Genomic DNA, 21059 nt, shown 5'->3' on the forward strand with positions numbered 1-21059 from the left:
CCAGATTGCCTATTCAAAATCTGTTTCTTTTCAGAAATACCAAAGTGTATTTTTTGTGTGAGCAAAAACAACCTAATTTCACCTGTTCTGTTTTTTATTTTCCCTTACTTTAATTTGCTCCTTAGCTATCTGGATTATAGTATAATGAATGGAAACGCAATTATATTTAAACCAATTTAGAAATAATTTTTTTATTCTTCTTAACATATCTGCTGACTATCAGAAATTTCAGTGAGGTAAGGAGATAACTGCACAGGTGCATGTGTTTGAAGTTTGTGATATTTCCCAGGTCTTAAATATCTATGCTGTTTTGGAAAGGAAACTTTTGCAAATGCATGTGTAGGTGTGGTGTTAACAGTGTGCTATATAAAAGGCGTATTAATCATGTGTTCACAGTGTTAGGCAATATCTTTTAAATCACTTGTCTTTACATATTAATTAATTTATCATCAAAAGAGAAACTGTACTCCTGAATTGGTTTGTTTTCTCAAATTCAGTAAAATAACCCTTTTCTGCTACTGCTAAAGATTAAAAAAACAAAACAAAAACCCCTAAGAATCATAAGTTTTCCTTTTAGACTGTTTGGAATCTGGCCAGGGAGATGCTCAGCTGGTAAAGGCACTTGCTGCCAAGCCCATCTATCCAAGTTCTGTCCCTGGGACCCACATGATGGAAGGAAAGAACCAACTCCTGTAGATTGCCTCTGACCTCCACATGAGCAGTGACGTGTGCCCCCCCCCCCAGAATTAATTAATAAAAATGTAATCTAGAATTTAAATTGTATTTTTTTTTTCAGTAAAAGTTATTGTAATGCTTTGCTTTCAAGGTCTGATTAATGTGTTAAATGATGATGCTAACATCTCTTTTAAGCATGTGAAATTGATGCTACAGTACAAATCAGAGTCACTTGAAACAGCCCAGTGTGGTTTGTAAAAACTAAAGCTAGGTTTTCAATTTTCAGGATTGACTTGTGGAATAATGAAAACCTAATCCAAGATGTTTTCCTGGGAGAGATTAAGGTTCCTGTGAATGTGTTAAGAAATGATTCCTCTCATCAAGCCTGGTAAGAAGACAAATACTCTAGTGAGCTGATTTTAATCCTCTTTTATAAAGAATATATGTGTATGCTTCCTGGAAATAAGTCAGAAGTTACTGGCATTTATTTTTGTTATGAATTTGTTAAAGAAAAATAAGTACTTTTTTTTTTAAGTGCTTTAATGTCACTTGATCTGTGATACTGAGATAAAAGTACTTAGTTGTCTAGGAATATTTTTCTGTTTAATAATGAAATCTTGGGGGTGTAGAGATGACTGAATTCACTGCTCTATCTGGACTGGAGTTCAGATCTCCGTATCTACCTAGGACTACTCACAAAAAAAAAATGGCTTTGATCCCTGTGCTCTCTTTGGTCTTGATGGACACCTGTGTGTACACTCATAGACACACACAATAAAATAAAAATAAATCTGGGAAATGAGAAACATTAAGACACCGCATGAACTACTCATGAGAAGACCCTTAATCACATGTCAGCTTCTCCAGCGCAGATGCCTTTTGGTCACAAGAACTATGTGTGAGAATCAAAGGGCTCACTGAGAAGACGCAGCTGTGTGGGGAGTTGATGTCTGCTTTTCCTTCACACGCTATTAAAAACGCAGACAAGTTTGAGGTGTTTTATGAGTGTAGGTGTTGGCATTGAACTGATTGACTGTTTAGGAACTCTGGGGGCTCAGTATTGACTGTTGTGTTATTTGACCTTTTCATTGCTCTAGTAGTGATGTTATTAACTTGATGTTAATAAATCAATGTTTAAACATTAAATTCATACTTACTTCAATGTGAAACTCCTTGTTTTGTCTGTAGCCCTTAAAAACGACTGTATCTGCCAAGTGTGGTAGCACATGCCTTTAATCCCAGCATTCAGGAGGTAGGCAGGTGGGTGGATCTCGGTGAGTTCCGGACCAGCCTGGTCTACAAAGTGAGTCCAGGACACCCAAGGCTACACAGAGAAACCCTGTCTTGAAAACAGCAAAAACCCCTACTGTATCCTATCTTTTCATGTAAATCTTTTCTTCCTATGTTTGTATTTCAGCTGAGTATGTAGAGACATACCTTTCTCAACTTCCATGTGTGTGTGGGTCAGGGAAGCCAGGCTTGTTTACATTGGTGTGTGAACATGTGCATGAAGAGAATGGAGCTTGACACCGCTGTCTCCATCAGTCACTCTCCTCATTGTTTGGAGAGAGGACTTCTGAACCTGGAGGTCACTGATTAGTTAGCCTGGCAGGTCAGCGAGCTCCATGGACTCCACCTATCTTACCTCCACCTGTGCAAGGATTACAGATGTGCACACCACTCAGCCCAGCTTCTACACGGGCACTGGGAACCCAACTCAGGCCTCATGCTTAATGTAGCAGACACTTTACCAACTGAGCCATTCCTCCAACCTCTATCACTTCTCTTTAAAGATCACTTTTTAAAATGGAACGTAATATTTGTGCTTGCTTATTAAGTATAATAGTATCACATGTATATATGTTGTTTTTAATTAATCAGTATTATTAGTCTTACCAGCTATCAATCAAGACATTGATACTTGTTATATTTTAAAATAGCCTTAGTTAACCTGATGCAGGGAAGATATCAATCCTCTAAACTACTTCCCATAGAGGAGCAGGTATAGGATGCCCCCCAATCCCATGCCTCCTGGCTCTAATAACTTCTATCAAGCTACCTCCCACCCATAATCCCAAATACTTGCTCATGTTCTTCATCTGGGCCAGATTCTCCATCCACACCAGCCATGTGCTTCTCCTCCATCTAACCCATGGTGGCGTTCCTCTTCCCTTCTCAGAACCCGCCAGTCTCTCTCTCTCTTTCTCGTTCCCAGGATCTTCTGTGTCTAGCTAAGCCCAGGAACTTAGCCACACCTATCTCCTTTGCCCTGCCCAGATGGGATGGCTTTTTATTAATTAGCATCAAAATACATCAGACCGTCCCCCAATGTGTATATATAGTGTAATGGTCAAATCAGTATAGTCAGCATTTCCATCTCCTCAAATACCATTTCAAATATCATGTTGGGATCCTGGAAAATAATAAGCTGAAATGTAACATTAATTGTTAAAGACCATATTTAACCTATTGCATTATAAACATGAGAGCTGCTATGCCCACAGCTGCATTTAGAGCCCACTGCCTACCTTTTCTCTGCCCCTCTCCTCTCCTGCCTTCTAACAGTCTGTATACTACTTTCTTTTTATGTGGATCGACTTTAGCTTTCACAAATAAGAACTTGTGGCCTTTGTCTATCTGTGCCTTAATTCACATGATAAAGTGACTGCCAATTCCAGACAAGTTACCACAGATGATAGGATTTCACTCTTTGATAGCAAAGTGTCAGCTAGTGAGTGAATGTATTTAAATAATGTGGTTCTGTACATTACTGTGGAATGTTAACACACAAGAACGACTTTTTAGAACTCATTTTCTGCCTAGAAGAGTTGACATTGAATATTTAGGGGTTGTTTTTCTGTTGTTTTGCTTCATTTTCATTGCTTTGTTTTCTGAGACAGGGCTGGCCTGGATCTTGCTATGAAGACCAGACTGGCCTTGACCTCAGAGATCTGCCTGCCTCTGCCTTCTGAGCACTGACATTAAAGATGGGCACCACCAAGGCTGACACTGAGTATTTTCCTGTTGGTCTCATTTGCCTTTAAAAGAGCCTGCCTCCTTTTCTAGAGATCAGACACTCCTCATTTGGAGTGTGCTAGTCCATAGCCTCCTTATGGACTGAGTTTTAGAATTCTTTTTAAGCTTTATTTTTAGTTCTCTAATGCAAATCTAAGATACATTGGTCTCTCCAACAACATTTTGTATATTTTAATTTCTAAATGCATTCAGAGAGGGAGAAATTTATCATTACAAAAAATTTATTACTCTTAATGTTTGCCTTCCCCGAGTATGTGATGCTTTTGTCCATCTCCATGAACATTTCTGAACTCAGTGTTGAAGTCTTTAAAATAATATTCCATACCCTTTAGTACAGAAGAGAAAAATGAGCTATGTCTCACAGAGCCCACCAAAATGAACTTGAAATCTGCCCCATATCATGTGCTTTCAGTGACTCTATCTCTCCGTATACTTTCCAAATTTGACAGAATTTTCTACCTTCGCAGACTAGGGAATGTTATCAGACAATAAGTAATTTTCTTTCAGTTTCTTCTGTCAGTAGTATAAATATGTTATGTACACTTAAGTGCTGGTGTCGTTGGATCCTCCGGAGCTGGAGTTACAGGTGGTTGTGGCTACCTGATTGCGGGTGCTGAGAACTAAACTCAAGTCCTTTGTAAGAGCAGTATATGATCCTAACCACTAAGCCATTTCTCTAGCTTCTAGTAATCTGAATATTTTAAATGCTAAAATTCATGTAGCATAAAAGAGAAGAATCTGCTAATATATCTGTATTAATGTACACTGTACAGAAATGTAAAAATAATGCCATTTTAACTCAAGATTCTTAGTCTCCTTCATCACTTGTAGACCTGTAGCATCCCCTAGTGGTGTTAATGGTAACTGCACAAAACCTCATTTTTCCGTTCAGGCATAATTTCTAAATTTGATATTGCAAAGAGTCATAATAACTTATCAGTAGATAATAATATTGTTTGAAGTTTTTCACTACTTTTTCCCAATAATTTCCATTAGTATTTGCCTATTATATTGGACTTCTAAAAACTTTTTTGATGGTTCCAGTTAGTTTAAGATTTCTATTTTATTTTATGTATGTGAGTGTTTTGCCAGCATGTATGTCTGTTCACCACGTGTGTTCCTGGTGCCTGTGGAGGTCATAAGAAGGTGTCAGGTGCCCTGGCACTGGAACTACAGAGACTTATGAGCCAACATGTAGGTACCGAGAGCCAAACCCAAGGTCTTCTGCAAAAGCAGCAGGGGTCCTTAACTGCTCTGCCTGCCGTCTCTCTAGGTTCAGTTCCAATTTAATTTTATTTGCAGATTATAATATGACTCAGTTGCTTTTCCCTTTCTTTCTAAAACTTTTTTGTTTCATTTACTTATTTACTGTGTATGTGTTTGTGTATATAGTATGTGAATGCCTGTAGGAATCTTTGCTGTTTCCACCATTTTGCTTCTGGTATTGAGCTAAAGTTGTCAGCTGATTACCTCTCTAGTTGGCTCTTGGTTGTGGTGGTACCCGGGAGAATGGAGCCTAAATGAGAGGCAGCCTAAAGGCCCATGCAATCGCCAACTTCATTCAGAGCCACAGACAGTTTATACTCTGAGGATTGAGAATCACATGAGTAAAGTGTATAATCACAAGGACGAGCTGCACATGGCAAAGCAAAAAACAAAAACAAAAATCCATGCTTTCCCATAAGGCATTTAGACAAATAACAACAACCAGTTGTAACAAATGACCAGGCTCACACTCACTCGTATCCGCTACACCTGGGAGGAGCATGGGCGCACACCCAAGAACAAGTCTGTGTTTTTGAAGAAACTTAGATCACAAGACTCTTGTCGTTTTCTCATGAACACACAGAATTCCTCTTGCACAACTGCATTCCATGACTGTGTTCTGACAGCCAGCAAGTGCTGTTACCCACTGAGCCGTCTTGCAAGCCCCCCTCCTTTTCTGACTGATTTACCCCATTGACATGGTGATAATTAGGTCAGATGTTGGCATTGTCTTGTTCTTGATGCTAGTAGCTAATTGCCACTTTGCCCTTTGTAGGTAGATAGATAATATAATTTGATATGATTTTTTAAAGTAGGTTTTTTAAATAGGTATCACACCATTCCTAGGTAAAAAGATTTAAAAGCAAATCCTGGGTCCTGCCCCCCACTACTCAACTAGATACTATTTCCAAGACAGCCACTGTCCCCTAGTTTCTGGGAATATTTTCTGTACTTATAGGCAAATTTATTTGTTTTGTTTCATTGAAACTAGGTTTCTGTATAGCTTAGGCTGGCCTGGAAATCACAGTCCTTCTGCCTCAGCCTCCCAGGTGAACACATGCCCACACACCCATGGTACCATACTTTTATTTTTACTTAACAATGATAGTGCATAAGGACTTGCACTCTGGAATCCAATTGCCTGAATTCACATCCATCTTTGCCAGTAACAGCATCCTCTGTGTATATACTTATTCACTACTGAAGACTGAATGGGCTGAGAACACATCTTACACACTGGGCCTCACTCCAGCTGCTAGTTTGTTTCTCAGCAGCTCAGTGTTTACTTACCCACTTGCTTGTTACTACTGTCACATGGCATCTACTCTCTTTTTACTTTAGGTATTTGCTACAACCAAGAGACAATGGAAACAAGTCATCTAAAACTGATGACCTGGGATCTCTTCGATTAACTCTATGTTATACAGAAGACTATGTGCTTCCATCAGAGTACTATGGCCCGTTGAAAACTTTGCTGCTAAAATCACCAGAAGTTCAGGTACTTTAAAAATCGTACATGTATGACTCAATATGAAAAGGCTAAATTAATTCTGTAAATGATAAGAAAAGATTTCATAGTATCAGCTCTTAACAAAGCTTTGTGTATTTTATTTCTCTTAACCAGGCTTCAAATTTTATCTGTTAGAATTTAGAAAATAAATACTATTGTATACATAATTTATAATAAGATAATTACATCCACAGATTAGTGATTGAGCATGTAACCATGTTTCCTTGATTCTGTGCTTGTTTTCCATCATTCTGTATCCTAGCCAGTATCCGCCTCAGCTGCTTATATTTTGGGTGAAATATGTCAAGATCAAAAGGATGCTGTTTTGCCTCTTGTACGACTATTGCTGCATCACAATAAACTTGTTCCTTTTATTACTGCGGTGGCTGAACTGGACTTGAAGGATACTCAGTAAGAATTGTATTTCATTAAATGTTAATAATGCATTGTTGAAACTAAACTTTTAATTTGTCAGGTTGTTTTTATAGTCTCAGTTCTTCTGTTTTGACCAAGTTTACTATGCAGCAGGTTAAAAAGAACTCCTTAGTCAGTAACAAAAGAAACAGTGGAGCAGTAAGGACCAGTTTCTGAGGGAATGAGTTTTAAGTGAGTGGTGCAGTTTCCTTTCTTACTATTATTGTTTCTGGATGCAGTGATTCACATGTCACAGTAAAATAGTAGCAACTGTATAAGGCACACTTGTAGGCACACATGAGACATTATAAAGAGCAATCAATAGGCTTTCCATTCATCATAGTAAAACAGTACTATCATTTTTTGCACATCTGCCCACACTACCGTTTTTAATTTATAAGCATAGTTTCTTTTTAAAAATGATTTTTAACATTTTCAGAAAACAATTTTGTAATTATTTAGTTTAGTAATGTTTAGTAATCCTTAAGGCAATGAATACTGTTAGTAATAAAAATTACTAAAGTAGGATCGAAGTCAAATATGTTACTGCTTTGGAACTTTTTCTTCCCTTTTTGCCATACGTGATTTTTATCTCTTTCTGTTTCTATTTCAGAGATGCAAGCACAATTTTTAGAGGAAATTCCCTGGCTACCCGGTGTCTGGATGAGATGATGAAAATAGTGGGCGGGCACTACTTGAAGGTCACATTAAAGCCTATTCTAGACGAGGTACAGAGTGCACCTCAGTGCCAGAGTCTGACCATCTAGAGCAGCAGTTCTCAACCTGTGCATGGCCACCCCTTTAAGGGTCAAACAACCCTTTCACAAGAGTCATCTAAGGCCATCTGCATATCAGATACTTACATTACGTCTCATAACTGTAACAAAATTATAGTTATGAAATAACAACGAAAATACTTTTATGGTTGGGGTTCACCACAATTTGAGGAATTGTATTTAAGGATCCCAGTATTAAGAAGGTTGAGAATCGCTGCTATAAAGCTTCTCTTTTAAGAAGTAAACGTGTTGCCAGACGGTGGTGGTGCACGTCTTTAATCCCAGCACTCGGGAGGTAGAGGCAGGTGGATTGCTGTGAGTTCAAGGCCAGCCTGGTCTACAAAGCAAGTCTAGGACAACCAAGGCTACACAGGGAAACCCTGTCTTGAAAAACCAAAAAAAAAAAGGAGAAAAAGTGGGGGGGGGGGGGGGGAGGAAATGTGTTGATGAGAAGGGTCTGTCCATTATTGGGCTACTGAAGTAATAAGTATAGACACTTTTTATAAGTCAGTTACTTTGTCCTCTATCGAGTTTTACTCACAAGGCACATCAATCTATATTATTGTTTGTTAAATTTTTATTTTACTAGGATTTTAAATATATAAGAGATCATTTTGATACAATTCTTTGGGAAATTGTCTACATTGTATATGTTATCTCCAGGTGGGGGCTTTAAACTTTATTAGATTTAATTTTTCTAATATCAGAAGAGTTCCTCTCATGTTGTTAAATTACCTAGAACAGAATAGTAACTGAAAAATACACCTATTTTTCAGATATGTGACTCCTCAAAACCCTGTGAAATAGATCCTGTTAAGTTGAAAGAGGGAGATAATGTAGAAAACAATAAGGTAAGTTTATATAATGTAGTTGATAATTACATTTTTTTATCTTAATATTAAGTGGTTTATTTTCTGTGTATAAATGTTTTGGCTGCATGTATGTCTATGCATCACATGTGTGCCAGGTACCTGTGGAGGTCAGAGGAGGGCATTGGTTCATCTGGGAATAGAGTTACAGATGGTTGTGAGCTACCATGTGGGTGCCAAAAATCAGACTGGGTGCCAAAAATCAAACCCAGGTCCTCTGCAAGAACATATATATTCTAAACCACTTAGCCATCTCTCTACACAATCCCTCACCCACACACACACTCAGAAACACACACACAAATTTTAGTGCCATGTATCTGGAAACAGTGTTATTTATTCTTTATATTAGCCATTATTTTTCAGAGCGTTTCATGGTGCTGACTTTATTTTTATTCTTAAAATTTTAATTTAGCATTCTTATGTGTTTGGAAGTTTGTGTCTGGATATGTACGTGTGAATGCAGAGTCCTGAAGAGGACATCAGATCTGGAGTGAGAGTGCATTTGCCATGTAGTACTTAAAAAACTGTTGGGACAGTCACTCTTTCCTCCTAGATTGTCTCTGTGCAGTCTTCAGTGGTGTTCCCTGAACACTGAGGGAGATGCTGTAGACGGCTGGCTAAGCACTTAACAGTCTCTTTATCTTGAGCACTGTGAGCCTCTGCAATGGCTGCCACCCACTGCAGAAAGAAGCTTTTCTGACTAAAGTCAACAGCATGGGCTTAAACATAAATATTTAGAAGATAATTTGATAGGCACATCCATTTAGCAAATCAGCAGCAGCAGCAGCTTCCCCACCACACTGCTATTCTTACTCCCAGCTCTGGGGTTTTTACCAGGTTTACAGTGTCAGGTGAGAATTCCCTCCTGTGAAGCAGGCCTCAGATCCAAATCAGAAAATGCTTGTTGATACCCATAACATCAGTGCCCCGTTGTCTGGCAGGTCAGTAGTGTAGGACACAGGGTTGTGGCTGAGCACATTTTTAATGCCAGTTCTTCCTTAACAGTTCTTCCATAAACTTATAACACCATGAAATCTAACTAGCAGGGAGGAAATTTCTAGACGTGTTGTCTTCAGCAGCAGGATCTTAGCATCTAGTTCTAGGAGCCAGCACAGCAGAGGCAACAGCATATAGTAACAGTGCATTTAAACCGCAGCCAGCTGCAGCCTCCACTCTCACTAGTCCTTCCTGATCAGACTCATCAGGCTAAGTGACATCATGATCTTCATTGCCTCTGAGAAACTGTGTTGGGGTCACAGCCTTCATCGCACTGTATAGCTGTCACAGTGTACTAATGCTGCTTTCCACGAATTATTCCCCTGCTTCCCATTTTTATTGTCTTAACTGTGCTTCTTGTGGAAATTACTCATATGTGCATTCATTTGTCTACAAGTCTGAATTTAACTTATTAAATTAAGTTTGAGGAATGGAAGCAGCGCTTTATAAAACTACATAATTTCCTCTAATAAATCTCATATCCATTACTTTTTCACAAAGCCTGCTGGAGATGTGTGAAAATAAAAATCTTAGTGTTTACTTTGTTAAAACCTGCAGGAGAATCTGCACTACTATGTGGACAAAGTATTCAATACGATTGTAGGATCAAGCGTGAGCTGCCCCACTGTGATGTGTGATATCTTTTATTCTCTGAGGCAAATGGCGACTAAAAGGTTTCCTAGTAAGTGCCTTGTTATACTCACATGCTTTCTTTTTCAGTATATTTTTTTCTACATGCTGTCCATTTGGTTTGCATGAAATATTTGTGCATAAGTATAGTCTTGTGTTTCAAAATGGTGCTAGCTTCTAGGTGAGACTTAATGGTTCATTTTTCCTATCATCTCAAAGCATACAGTTCACTGTATTTCAACATAATGGCAACTGCATAAATCAAAATCATTAGTTTTAAGAGGGAAAATTTTGGATTTATAAGATTTTCTGTAATATGTAAGTAAACTTTTATGTGTCATATATTTAAGGGATGGTGGCGCACCAGGCAGTGGTGGTGCATACATGTAATCCCAGCACTCAGGGGTGGAGACAGTCGGATCTCTGTGAGTTCAAATCCAGCCTGGGCTACAGAGAGTGCTCCAGGACAGCCAGGGCTACACAGAGAAACCCTGTCTGGATCTTAAAACAGGGAGGGAGGGAGGGAGAGAACGAAATAAATGGGGAGAGAGAGAACAAAATGATCAGGGAGGGAGAGAGAAAGAGAAGGAAATAAGCAGGAACACCTTTGTATATACCAGATTTTTTTCCAATTGCATATTTTCAAGCAGTAGTAATCATTAATTTCACACAATTGTCTAGATTTGACAGCTTGGAAATGCTAACAATATCTGTGATGAGTTTGTTTGTTTGGGTGTTTTGTTTTGTTTTTGTTTGGTTGGTTGGTTTTTTTCTTCCAGAAACAGTCTTTAACTTTACAAACACTTGTCCCAACATAGGATCTTTAGGAATTACCTATTCCAATTGGATCCATTGGTGTACTAAAGCATCAATTAGATCATTCTACAGAATGATCATTCTTACAGAACTGCTCCGAATGATGGTTTGCTGGTCTCCTGGGCATTTTCCATCCAATGGACTGGACAGTCACGTTTAACCATTATAGCCTTTGATACCATCAAGATTTTTAGGGTGCAGTTGAGATGTAATCTGAATAAGTTACTTAAATAAAATTTTTAAAACGGATTTTTAGGGTGAATTTGAAACACAAATGTAAAGCTGAAGGCTACTTTTTGGTATTCAGTGTTGCCACTACATGGTGCTATATACTGCTTTTATTTTTCTGTCATTTCAAGAATCTCTGTTAAATGGACAAAAATGGCTCAGTGGTTAAGAGCAGTGAGTGGCTGCTCTTCCAGAGGCCATGAGTTCAATTTCCAGCAACCACATGATGGCTCACAACCATCTATAAAAAAAATAAATAAAAATAAAATAAAATAAAGAAACTGAATCACAAGAAAAAGTTATTTTTCAAATTAAAAAATGTTTCTTTAAAAGCATAGCAACTTTGCCTTTCATTTTATTTGTTATTTTAAATTATAGCGGTTTTTTTCTTTTAGTTTAGCCACAATCATTAGTATCATTTCACAAGCTCAGTTTTTGCTTTACAGATTACTTTCCTCTCTCCTACATAGTTTACATGATGTTGTTTTACTCGTCATCTGCGGGTTGTACGCAGTGTTTTGCATGACATGTCACCATTTTATCCCTGCAGATCACCCTCACGCTCCGTACTGTGCAGTGAGCAGCTTTGTGTTCCTCCGTTTCTTTGCTGTAGCGATACTGTCACCTCATACTTTTCATTTGCGACCTCATTATCCAGTAAGTGTTTGTTCCTCTCAAAGCTTTATTCCATTTTTATTTATTTTTAGTAAAATGAAGAAAAAATTAAATAAGCCGCTTTTACTTTGCTCTGCTAAGATATCTCACAAGTGGTAAAGTGCTGATGAGGTGAAGTCTGTGGTGAGCAGAGGGGAGGACACGTCAGGCTTCCCTCTGTGGTTGTACAGTGCTGTTGGTCCTTAGTTACAGCTGGTTGTGGTGGTGGGTGGGTGCCGTCTGTAGTTAACAGACCCTTTCCTGGTTTATTATAATACTTTATTTTTTTCTATTTTGAGGCAGGATGTTGTTATATAGCCCAGACTGACTTTGACTCATAACAGTCTTCTGTGTCCGCCGTCATAGTGCAGGAGTGCCAGCAGACCCACTGCACCCAGCTTATGCTAGTTTAATCAAAGGAATATTTTTAAATCTCAGAAATTTGAAGAAATTCATTTCAAAAGCATGTAGGAACCTATCTTATTAGGTATCTTCATACTTTTGCTTTCTGTTCACCTATGAGATTTAAAATTCTTCAAAGCACTTAGTTTATTTCTGAAGTTCTACTCATTTACCTAAATCTAAATCTTCTTTGCATATGTATTTTTTATTATTTAAAGGTTCCCTTTTTCTTTTAACCTATTTCTAGTCCTCATCCATCATATTTTTAGTCATTCTTTAGCCTTTTTTGTTCTAAATTTTTTATACCCTTGATGCTTTCAGCTGCTGATGTGTATAACAGGATAATAAGCAGCTGTCAGTAATTGCTTTGTTTTAATCACTTTATATGTTTGCCTCTCTTAGGTCATCCTAGTCACTGTAGAAGTAAATTATTTTATTAGCCCCATGTACAGATAAGGAAATCACCATGCAGTAGCTTCTCTAGGACTAAGGCATTATGATTGGATCCTACCCATTTGGACTAGTTCAGTCTCCACAGTCTACAAGCAGACTGGTGTTGAAAATCTTACAGCAGCCACTGTTACAGTGCTCAGTGCTGGCCATCTTACTTGATGTTCCCTTAATGTGCTCATGGTCCATCAAGTAATGCAGTGTAGGGAAGACACGAGGCTTTGCAGCCAAATTCTGAATGCCCGTGCTTCTCTAGCTAGCCTCACAGTGTTAGCAGTGGCAGAAGATAGATGTTCTGTGTAGCCTCTTGTTCACGGAGAACCCTTCCTGTGGCTGTTTTAACTAAAGCTGTAAAGAACTGGGGCAGTGAAAGCTTCCCAGCAACATTTTGTTCATAATCAGAATTCCCACCTCTGAACTTGTGACTGCTTTCTATTCAGAGTTGGAATTCCTAGATTGAATGCTGAAATAAAATCTCTCTAACCACAAACACTTTTAGTTCACTTTTCATGCAATTTTATTATTTATTCCAAGTTTTCCATCTTTTCTTTTGGTCCCTTTTTGTGGTTGTGTGCCCCCATCTGGACCACCTAAGCACCTCCAGCAGGTCTTAAACCATTTTAAAGAAACTTTGAAGTAGTGGGAATAGAGAAAACACGTAACTCTTACTTAGCATTGGTGATAATAGGGATGAGTACAGCTGCTTTCCATTAATCTAGAACTGCTTGCATCAGTTCAAAGTTAGCCCTTGATTAGTACCAGGTGGAAAGTATGAGTAAGCACTACTGTACACGCTGAGAATACAGAGTAATCTCAGAGAACTAAGGGCGATGACATTGTCAGGTACTGAAAGTTTCAAAATAATTCAGGAGCAGAGTTGATCAAATTATACTGAATTTTCCATTTAGAAAAATCTTTGAATTTTTAGAAACTAATTATGAAGATGGTTTTAGAATAGACAAAAGAGTAGATTAACGAACAAGTAGCTAAATAATCACAGCGAAGACACCAGATATGATCCATTCTTGGTGACTGATTCAGGGAAGTATGTGTCCATATACATGCGTAAAAGCTTTTCTTCTTCCTCCTCCTCCTCTTTAGTTTTTCAAGACAGGGTTTCTCTGTTTGAGGCTGGCCTCAAACTCACGGAGATCCACCTGCCTCTGCCTCCCAAGTACAGAGATTAAAGGTGTGCACCACCATGCCCTGGCTCTGTAAAAGCTATTTTCATTTAAAACACTAGTTTTAAAATATGGAAGAGCTGGAGAGATGGCTCAGCAGTTAAGAAGGCATACTGCTCTTGCAGAGTACCCAAATTCACTTCCCAGCACCTCTGTCAGGCAGCTCACGGCAACCTGTAATGCCCACTCTAGAGGACCTAACCCCTCTTCTGAACTCTGGGCACCTGTACCCTCGTGTGCACATGCCCACACACAGATATGCATATGCACATAAAAAATAAAATTTAAAAATATAAATAATGAGATAGGCTAAGGGCTGGGACTGTAGCTCAGTGGTAAGGCATTTGCAAGCATTTGTGAGACCCTACATTGAATTCCTAATGCTGTCAGAAGAATGAAAAAAAGGAAACCTTTACTTGAATCACCTTGACAATTGTTTGGTTTGTTTTTTAAAATAGAGATTATATTACACTGATATGGTAAACAATGTTGAAGTGTCATAAAGGAAACCAATTGGACTATTTTCATTATGTGCCCCGTTCTCTCCTTGAAACCCTTAAGATCCTCCCTGTGGAATCGTCTTTAACCCTTTAGTTTTGTTTTGTGTCTCTCATATATTACTGTAACACCCTGTGCACTCTCTGTCATGGCATATTCTATATTCTGTTGTAGTAATGTCTGTGTATAACAGATCTCTGCACCCAGACTGTCAGTACCTCAGGAGCAAGGCAGGACCTTGTCCAACTATGTGTATCCAAAGTACGTGGTAGTTGCTAGGGCAGTCACATGCTCAGTGAGTGTCTAATTAGTATAAGTGGAGATACAGAGAAGGAGCTCATGGAGTGAGTCTTTCTTAACCAGGAAATAGATTCATGGTTTAAATACAGGGAAGAGGTGAGCTGCCTCCTAAATACAAGAAAAGAGGGTCTCACTGCCTCAGGCCAGAGCCCTAGAGGATTCGCAGAAAGGTAATGAGATACCAACAGAACAACTGCTCTTTTGAAAGACTATAGCAAACCTGTGACATTGTTTTTTTATACCAAAGACAGTCAAATGGCACCATTTCCATGCACCAACATAAGAGAAAAAAGAAGAGAATGTATGCTAAGTTATTTTAAATTTTTTAAAAAATTCAGCATTTCAGTTGAATTTAATAAATGTTACATAGTGCTTGCTGAGTGATGAGATCAAGCTGTGTACTGAGAGCCAGGTGATGAAGGTCCTAGGTAACAGTGAAGGGGAATTTTTATTTAAGTTTGTGTGGAGATAGTACCAAGGAATCAAAGCAGCTGAATGACAAGACTGTTCAGTAGTAACCACAGTAATGTGGATCTAAAGCCCGAGGTTGAATAAAATACACTTTATTCTCTTTTGCTAGTTCAATAAAACATAACCTAAAATGCTAAATTTGAAAACCAAATTTAAGTGGGGCAGTGATGGCACATGCCTTTAATCCCAGCACTCAGGAGGCAGAAGCAGGCAGATCTCTTAAGTTCAAGGCTAGCATAGTCTACCGAAGTGAGTTCCTAGACAACCAGGGCTAGACAGAGAAACCCTGTCTTAAAGAACCAAGAAAACAAAGAAATAAATCTAAATGGAGGAATCTTGTGAAATTCAATTCAACCTAATTTTACTAGAATTTCTAAAGAATATTACTTTCTTCAAAGGTAGGACTATAGTTAGGACCTCTTACAGAAAGGATGGAGTCCTGGATGGTCCAGATAAAAAATTTTTTGCATAACTGTAATCTGTAACTTTTTCCAGCTATACTGTAATGACCACATACCAGACAGTCCTTCTTCAGATTTCTTCATTTCTTGGTTATTTCTTCCCCATCATATTCATTGTCTATTTTCAATGTGAGGATAATAAAAACTAACAGTATGTCTCCTTAACTATATTTTTCTGGATGTGTCTTTTAATAGTATTGTTTACTGTGGTAGCATAGTTGGCTATATAGAAATGCAGATTAGTAAGGCACATGGAAGAACCCTGTGCCTGTCCATTTTACTTACATTTACTTCATTGGAGTTTACATTACTGTCTGATAGACAGACCTGAAAGATAACTTGGATAAGAGACCCAAATATTTACACTCTAGTAAGATCCTATGTAAGCAGGGTGGCTTCATTCCTGATCTGAGTGTGTATTCTCCCTCCACCTGCACGATGGAAACAGTTGATTGCAGAAGTCATATATGTTATTTGAATATGAGCACTGAAAGTTGGAAACACCCATTTTAAGTTATACGGTAGACAAAAAAGTAGATAGCTCTGCTATTCCAAAAGTGAATAAAATTTATAGTGTGATCTTGTCTACAGTTGACTAAATTATGCATTTCAAAGGGAACAAGTCATTAAATCTTTAATATCTCTCTCTCTCTCTCTATCTCTCTATCTATCTATCTATCTATCTCCCTCTCTTCCTCTCTCCCTTGCTCTTTCTTTTTAATAGTTCTGAGAATGGAACCTAAGGCCCCCACTCTACCATTAAGCTGTACCCCCAGCCTTCTTTACTTTTTATACTGAGACAAAGCAATATCATTAAGTTGCCTAGACTGGATTTTTTGTAGCTTAAACAGAGTTTGCAGTCTTTCTGTCTGAGCCTCCCAAGGAGGAATCACAGACCTACATCACCAACTCGTTTAGTCTCCTAAACCCAAGTTCTGTAGGTTATCCTAGGCTTTGCTACATCTTAACTATCTTAGCTTGAATGAACACTTTTAAGCCACTATTTTAGAGTCATAAAGCTCACTCATTCTATTTTTCTTTTTATATAAATTCTACTTCTTGAAAAATTAACAAAGATTTTTTTGTCATTTTCACATTTTCTAGGATACACAGACAATTAGGACATTAACTCTCATCTCAAAAACCATTCAGAGTTTGGGAAACTGGGGAAGTCTATCCAGAAGAAAGGTGAGTCTGTAGCTTTTTCCTTCTTTTCTTAGCAAATTTAATATACTCTTAAGGTATCTTCTTCACTCACCTCATCCCATAGTAAAATAAAACTGAAGAGAATACATATTCAGAATCAATAATTGTGTTTTAGTGGGTGTTCTACTGTAGTCACCTGTTGAAGGAGACGGCTGCACTTAACTAATTAGGAAGAAAAGACACAGCACAATTGAGTTATCTGCACCATAGCCACCTAGCAGCATTGAAAGACGTCGTTAGCCCGGAAGATGAGTAACTCATGGCAATGTAAAACTAGCTTAATCTGCAGCCTCCCACCATTTCCTTCAGAAACTTTTCCACTCATGAAACTTTTTACCCAGGAAACTTTTATGCAACCTTAGGAATACAGATATATAAAATAGGGGGCTGGAGAGATGGCTCAGAGGTTAAGAGCACTGACTGCTCTTCCAGAGTCCTGAATTGAATTCCCAGCAACCACATGGTAGCTAATAACCATCTGTAATATAATATAAGGCTCTCTTCTGACCTGCAGAGCACTGTATACATAATAAGTAAACAAATAAATATTTTCTTAAACAGACACAAAAACCAAACATTTACTGATAATAACTTGTTTTAGCATTTGAAAATCCCAGCCCCCACAGCTGAGGAGAGAGTTTTCCTGGGTTTTTCCCTAGTTTTAGATCCAAGAGGAAAAACATCCAACAGTGACTACAGGCTCATGGCAGTGGCACAGGCTTTGAGGGGCCTTGATTGCTCCTCAGTTCCCTCTCTCATCAAGATGTCCAACAAAGAGGGGATAAGAGCCATGCTCTGGCTAATAGAGTCACTGACTCAACAAAAGAATAGGCCTTGCTACCACCCAGCATCTGATCCAGCATGAGGAACCTTTGATTATCAGCAGCTGGAAAAAACAGAATGGAAACCAAGCCTGGCCATGTTCCTGGAGAGGCTGAGCACAATATACCTTGTGCTATTCGGGGGAAAGCTGAAGACCATGAGTGCACTGTAGCCACCGTGCTGGAACATTCTGGGTTCACTGACTGACTAAGGTTGGTCCCTTGGTGGAAAGCACTCTGGAAGTGCTGTGGGATTAGAGCATGCAGAGTCCCCAGCCCTCCTGCTCTGCCCCACGTGGAGAAGAGTTGAGGAAGCTCCGTGGTCTGGTCTCAGTACCAAATCTGCGTCTGTAACACAGGTGTGACAGCGCTGTTGGACCTCTGTTGTCTCTGGCTGCAGAACTGGCTCCATGAGTAATTAAGACTGAGGAGCCAAGAGGGGGAAACCCTGCCATACTCGCTGCCTGACATGAACGGCATCTGCAGATGTCAGTGGTTTGGGGAGCCGCCACAGTGGACAGGAGCTGGCCTTGTGCTGTGTCAATGTGGAGAAAAGCATAGTGGCTGGCTACTTCCCTACTCTGTGACGAAAGTAGGGTTGAGGTCCTTTGGGGAAATAGGGAAGTTGGTAGGGAATGTAGAAGATGGAAGCCTTAAGAATAAAGCTTCATCTTGCACAGCTTGGTCCTGAAACCTAAGCGACTGGGACACCACAGGAGTGAAGGCCTGGCAGACACACATACAGAAAAGCTAGGGTTGAGTGAGCTGTGCTTGCTCTGGTGGGACACCAACTAACTAACCAGTAAACCAGGTGCCTTTAGTATGTGCAACACAAAAGGAAGGGGTTAGCCCTCTCACTGGGATGTCTCTGTAGGAACAGTCTTAGACAGGAAACTTCCTTGAGGATCAAGTTGTATTTGGTAATTTCTGGTTTTAGATAAAAACCAGTCACTCCTAACCACAAGTACTTGGATCAGAGGAAGGTTTGCCATTTCCAGGGTCTGAGGCAGCTAGGGTCCTGGACATAGCTGTGCTCTTGGTAATGACACACATTTATTCAATGCTTCATCGGTTGCCCACATTAGAGGATTTTAAGTTCCAGGCTGTATAGAGAAACTTGCTGAAGGAAAGTGTTCACACCTTTTCATTTATGATAGGCATGTTTGGACACTTCTAATCTGGGTCCATTCCTGTTGTCTAGTGACATGTGGAGGCCTTGCCCTTATCTTACTGCCTTTCCTTGTCACTGACCCTAATTGCTAAGAGCTTTTTTTGTTTTGTTTTGTTTTTGTTTGGTTTTGCTTTATTTTGTTTTTGTTTTTTAATCTTTTTCTACCTGTTTTCTTCCTTTCCCATGAAACTGGAAATTGAAAGGCTGGCCTGTAGTTAGTGGTAAACCCTAGGTTCAATCCTCACTACTATCATTTAAAAAAAAAAAACACCAAAACCTAGAAATTGGTTGGCACAGTTTCATCCGCCTATCCAGACCTACACACCTGCGTTGTACTACTCTGTGCCTCAGGAGAGCCTAGGACCCCATGAGTTTGCTCAGTGAGGCACAGCAAACTAGTAGTCAAAGAAGAGAGAGGCCAGAGAATTTATTTTTTAGTCTTCTTTGTCTGCTTATTCTGTGTGGGCTGTTCTGTCTCCTAAAGGTAGTTAGTGTCAGACCTGAGGAAAAACATTTCCGCAACTGTCTGATTAAGAAAGCTTTATTTAAGCCGGGCAGTGGTAGTGCACACCTTTAATCCCAGCACTTGGGAGGCAGAGGCAGGTGGATCACTGTGAGTTCTAGGCCAACCTGGTCTACAAAGCGAGTCCAGGACAGCCAAGGCTACACAGAGAGACCCTGTCTTGAAAGAAAAGAAAGAGAGAAAGAAAGAAAGCTTGATTTAGACTGGCCAGACGGCTGCCTCTCCCTAAGTTAGGATTTCAGAAAGCAGCCTCAATCTGGCTTTGAAGGTCCACTTTATGGGAAAGGGTTAGGATTAATAGAAAACAGCTGTTGAGATATTGGGAAAAGATCTTCACCAACCCTACATCTGACAAAGGTCTAATATCCAAAATATATAAAGAACTCAAGAAATTAAACACCACCAAACCAAATAACCCAATTGAGAAATGGGGCTCAGAACTAAACAGAGAATTCTCAACAGAGGAACATCAAATGGCTGAGAAACATTTAAAGAAATGCTCAACGTCCTTAGTCATCAGGGAAATGTATATCAAAACAACTCTGAGATTCCATCTTACACCCATCAGAATGGCTAAGATCAAAAATTCAAGTGACACCAATGCTGACGAGGATGTGGAGAAAGAGGAACACTCCTTCATTGCTGGTGGGAATGCAAACTAATACAGCCACTTTGGAAATCTATCTGGCACTATCTCAGAAAACTGGGAATAAGGCTTTTTCAAGACCCAGCTATTCCATTCCTTGGAATATACCCAGAAGATGCTCTAGCACACAACAAGGACATATGTTCAACCATGTTCATAGCAGCCTTATTCATAATAGCCAGAACATGGAAACAGCCTAAGTGTCCCTCAGTAGAAGAATGGATAAAGAAACTGGTGTACATTTACACTATGGAATACTACTCAGCTATTAAAAACAAGGAATTCCCGAAATTTGTGGACAAATGAATTGAACTAGAAATGATCATGAGTAAGTTAACCCAGAAGCAGAGAGTCAAATGGTATATACTCACTTATATCTGGATACTAGTCCAAGGGGCATGTCCCATGAAAGTCTTCACTTACCAGGAAACTGGGACAGAGGGGAGGACATCCTTTTAGGACTCTAGGTGAGAGAAGCATGGGAGAATGGGGAAATAGAAGGATCCAGAGGGTCCTGGAAACCTACAAGAAGTACATTATGATAGGCAGATCTGGGCCCAGGGGTCCTGCTCAAACTATGGCACCAGCCAAGGACAATATGTGTAGTAAACTTTGAACTCCTACTCAGATCTAGCCAATGGACAGTAGAATGGAGAGTGGGGACTGACTTCCACACGAACTCTGGTGCCCCATATTTGACAATGTCCCCTTGATGGGGAGGCCTGGTGGCACTTACAGGAGGATAGCAGGCTACCAAGAAGAGACTTGATATCCTATCAGCATATACAGGGGGAGGAGGTCCCCCTCAGTCACAGTCATCGGAGAGGGGAGTAGGGGGAACACAGGAGGGAGGGAGGAATGGGAAGATACAAGGGATGGGCTAACAATTTAGATGTAATATGAATAGGTTAATAAAGTATTTTTTTAAAAAGAGAGAGAGAGAGATAATTGGCTGTTAGCACCGGACAGAAGAGTGGAGGACTGGAGGTTCAAGGCTGCCTGTGAGGTAGATAGGTGGAAGGAAGGGGTGTTATCACAAGTGTTGAGGAGTTTAGC

General features: G+C 39.4%; 1 protein-coding gene across 3 annotated transcripts in view; it reads left to right on the forward strand.

The window, feature by feature from the left end:
• Window positions 1-21059, forward strand: part of RASA2 (RAS p21 protein activator 2) — a 97225-nt gene that overhangs the window by 51242 nt on the left and 24924 nt on the right. For all 3 annotated transcript variants that reach the window (XM_084753427.1, XM_084753428.1, XM_084753429.1), the window contains exons 9-16: window positions 962-1063; window positions 6319-6475; window positions 6750-6898; window positions 7515-7629; window positions 8454-8528; window positions 10104-10227; window positions 11770-11876; window positions 16741-16824. In XM_084753427.1, the coding sequence (XP_084609553.1) occupies window positions 962-1063; window positions 6319-6475; window positions 6750-6898; window positions 7515-7629; window positions 8454-8528; window positions 10104-10227; window positions 11770-11876; window positions 16741-16824 (913 nt within the window). The remainder of the gene's footprint in view (window positions 1-961; window positions 1064-6318; window positions 6476-6749; window positions 6899-7514; window positions 7630-8453; window positions 8529-10103; window positions 10228-11769; window positions 11877-16740; window positions 16825-21059) is intronic.

The sequence above is a fragment of the Acomys minous genome (genome assembly GCF_964271855.1).
Source record: "Acomys minous genome assembly, chromosome: 13".
Classification (NCBI taxonomy): domain Eukaryota; kingdom Metazoa; phylum Chordata; class Mammalia; order Rodentia; family Muridae; genus Acomys; species Acomys minous.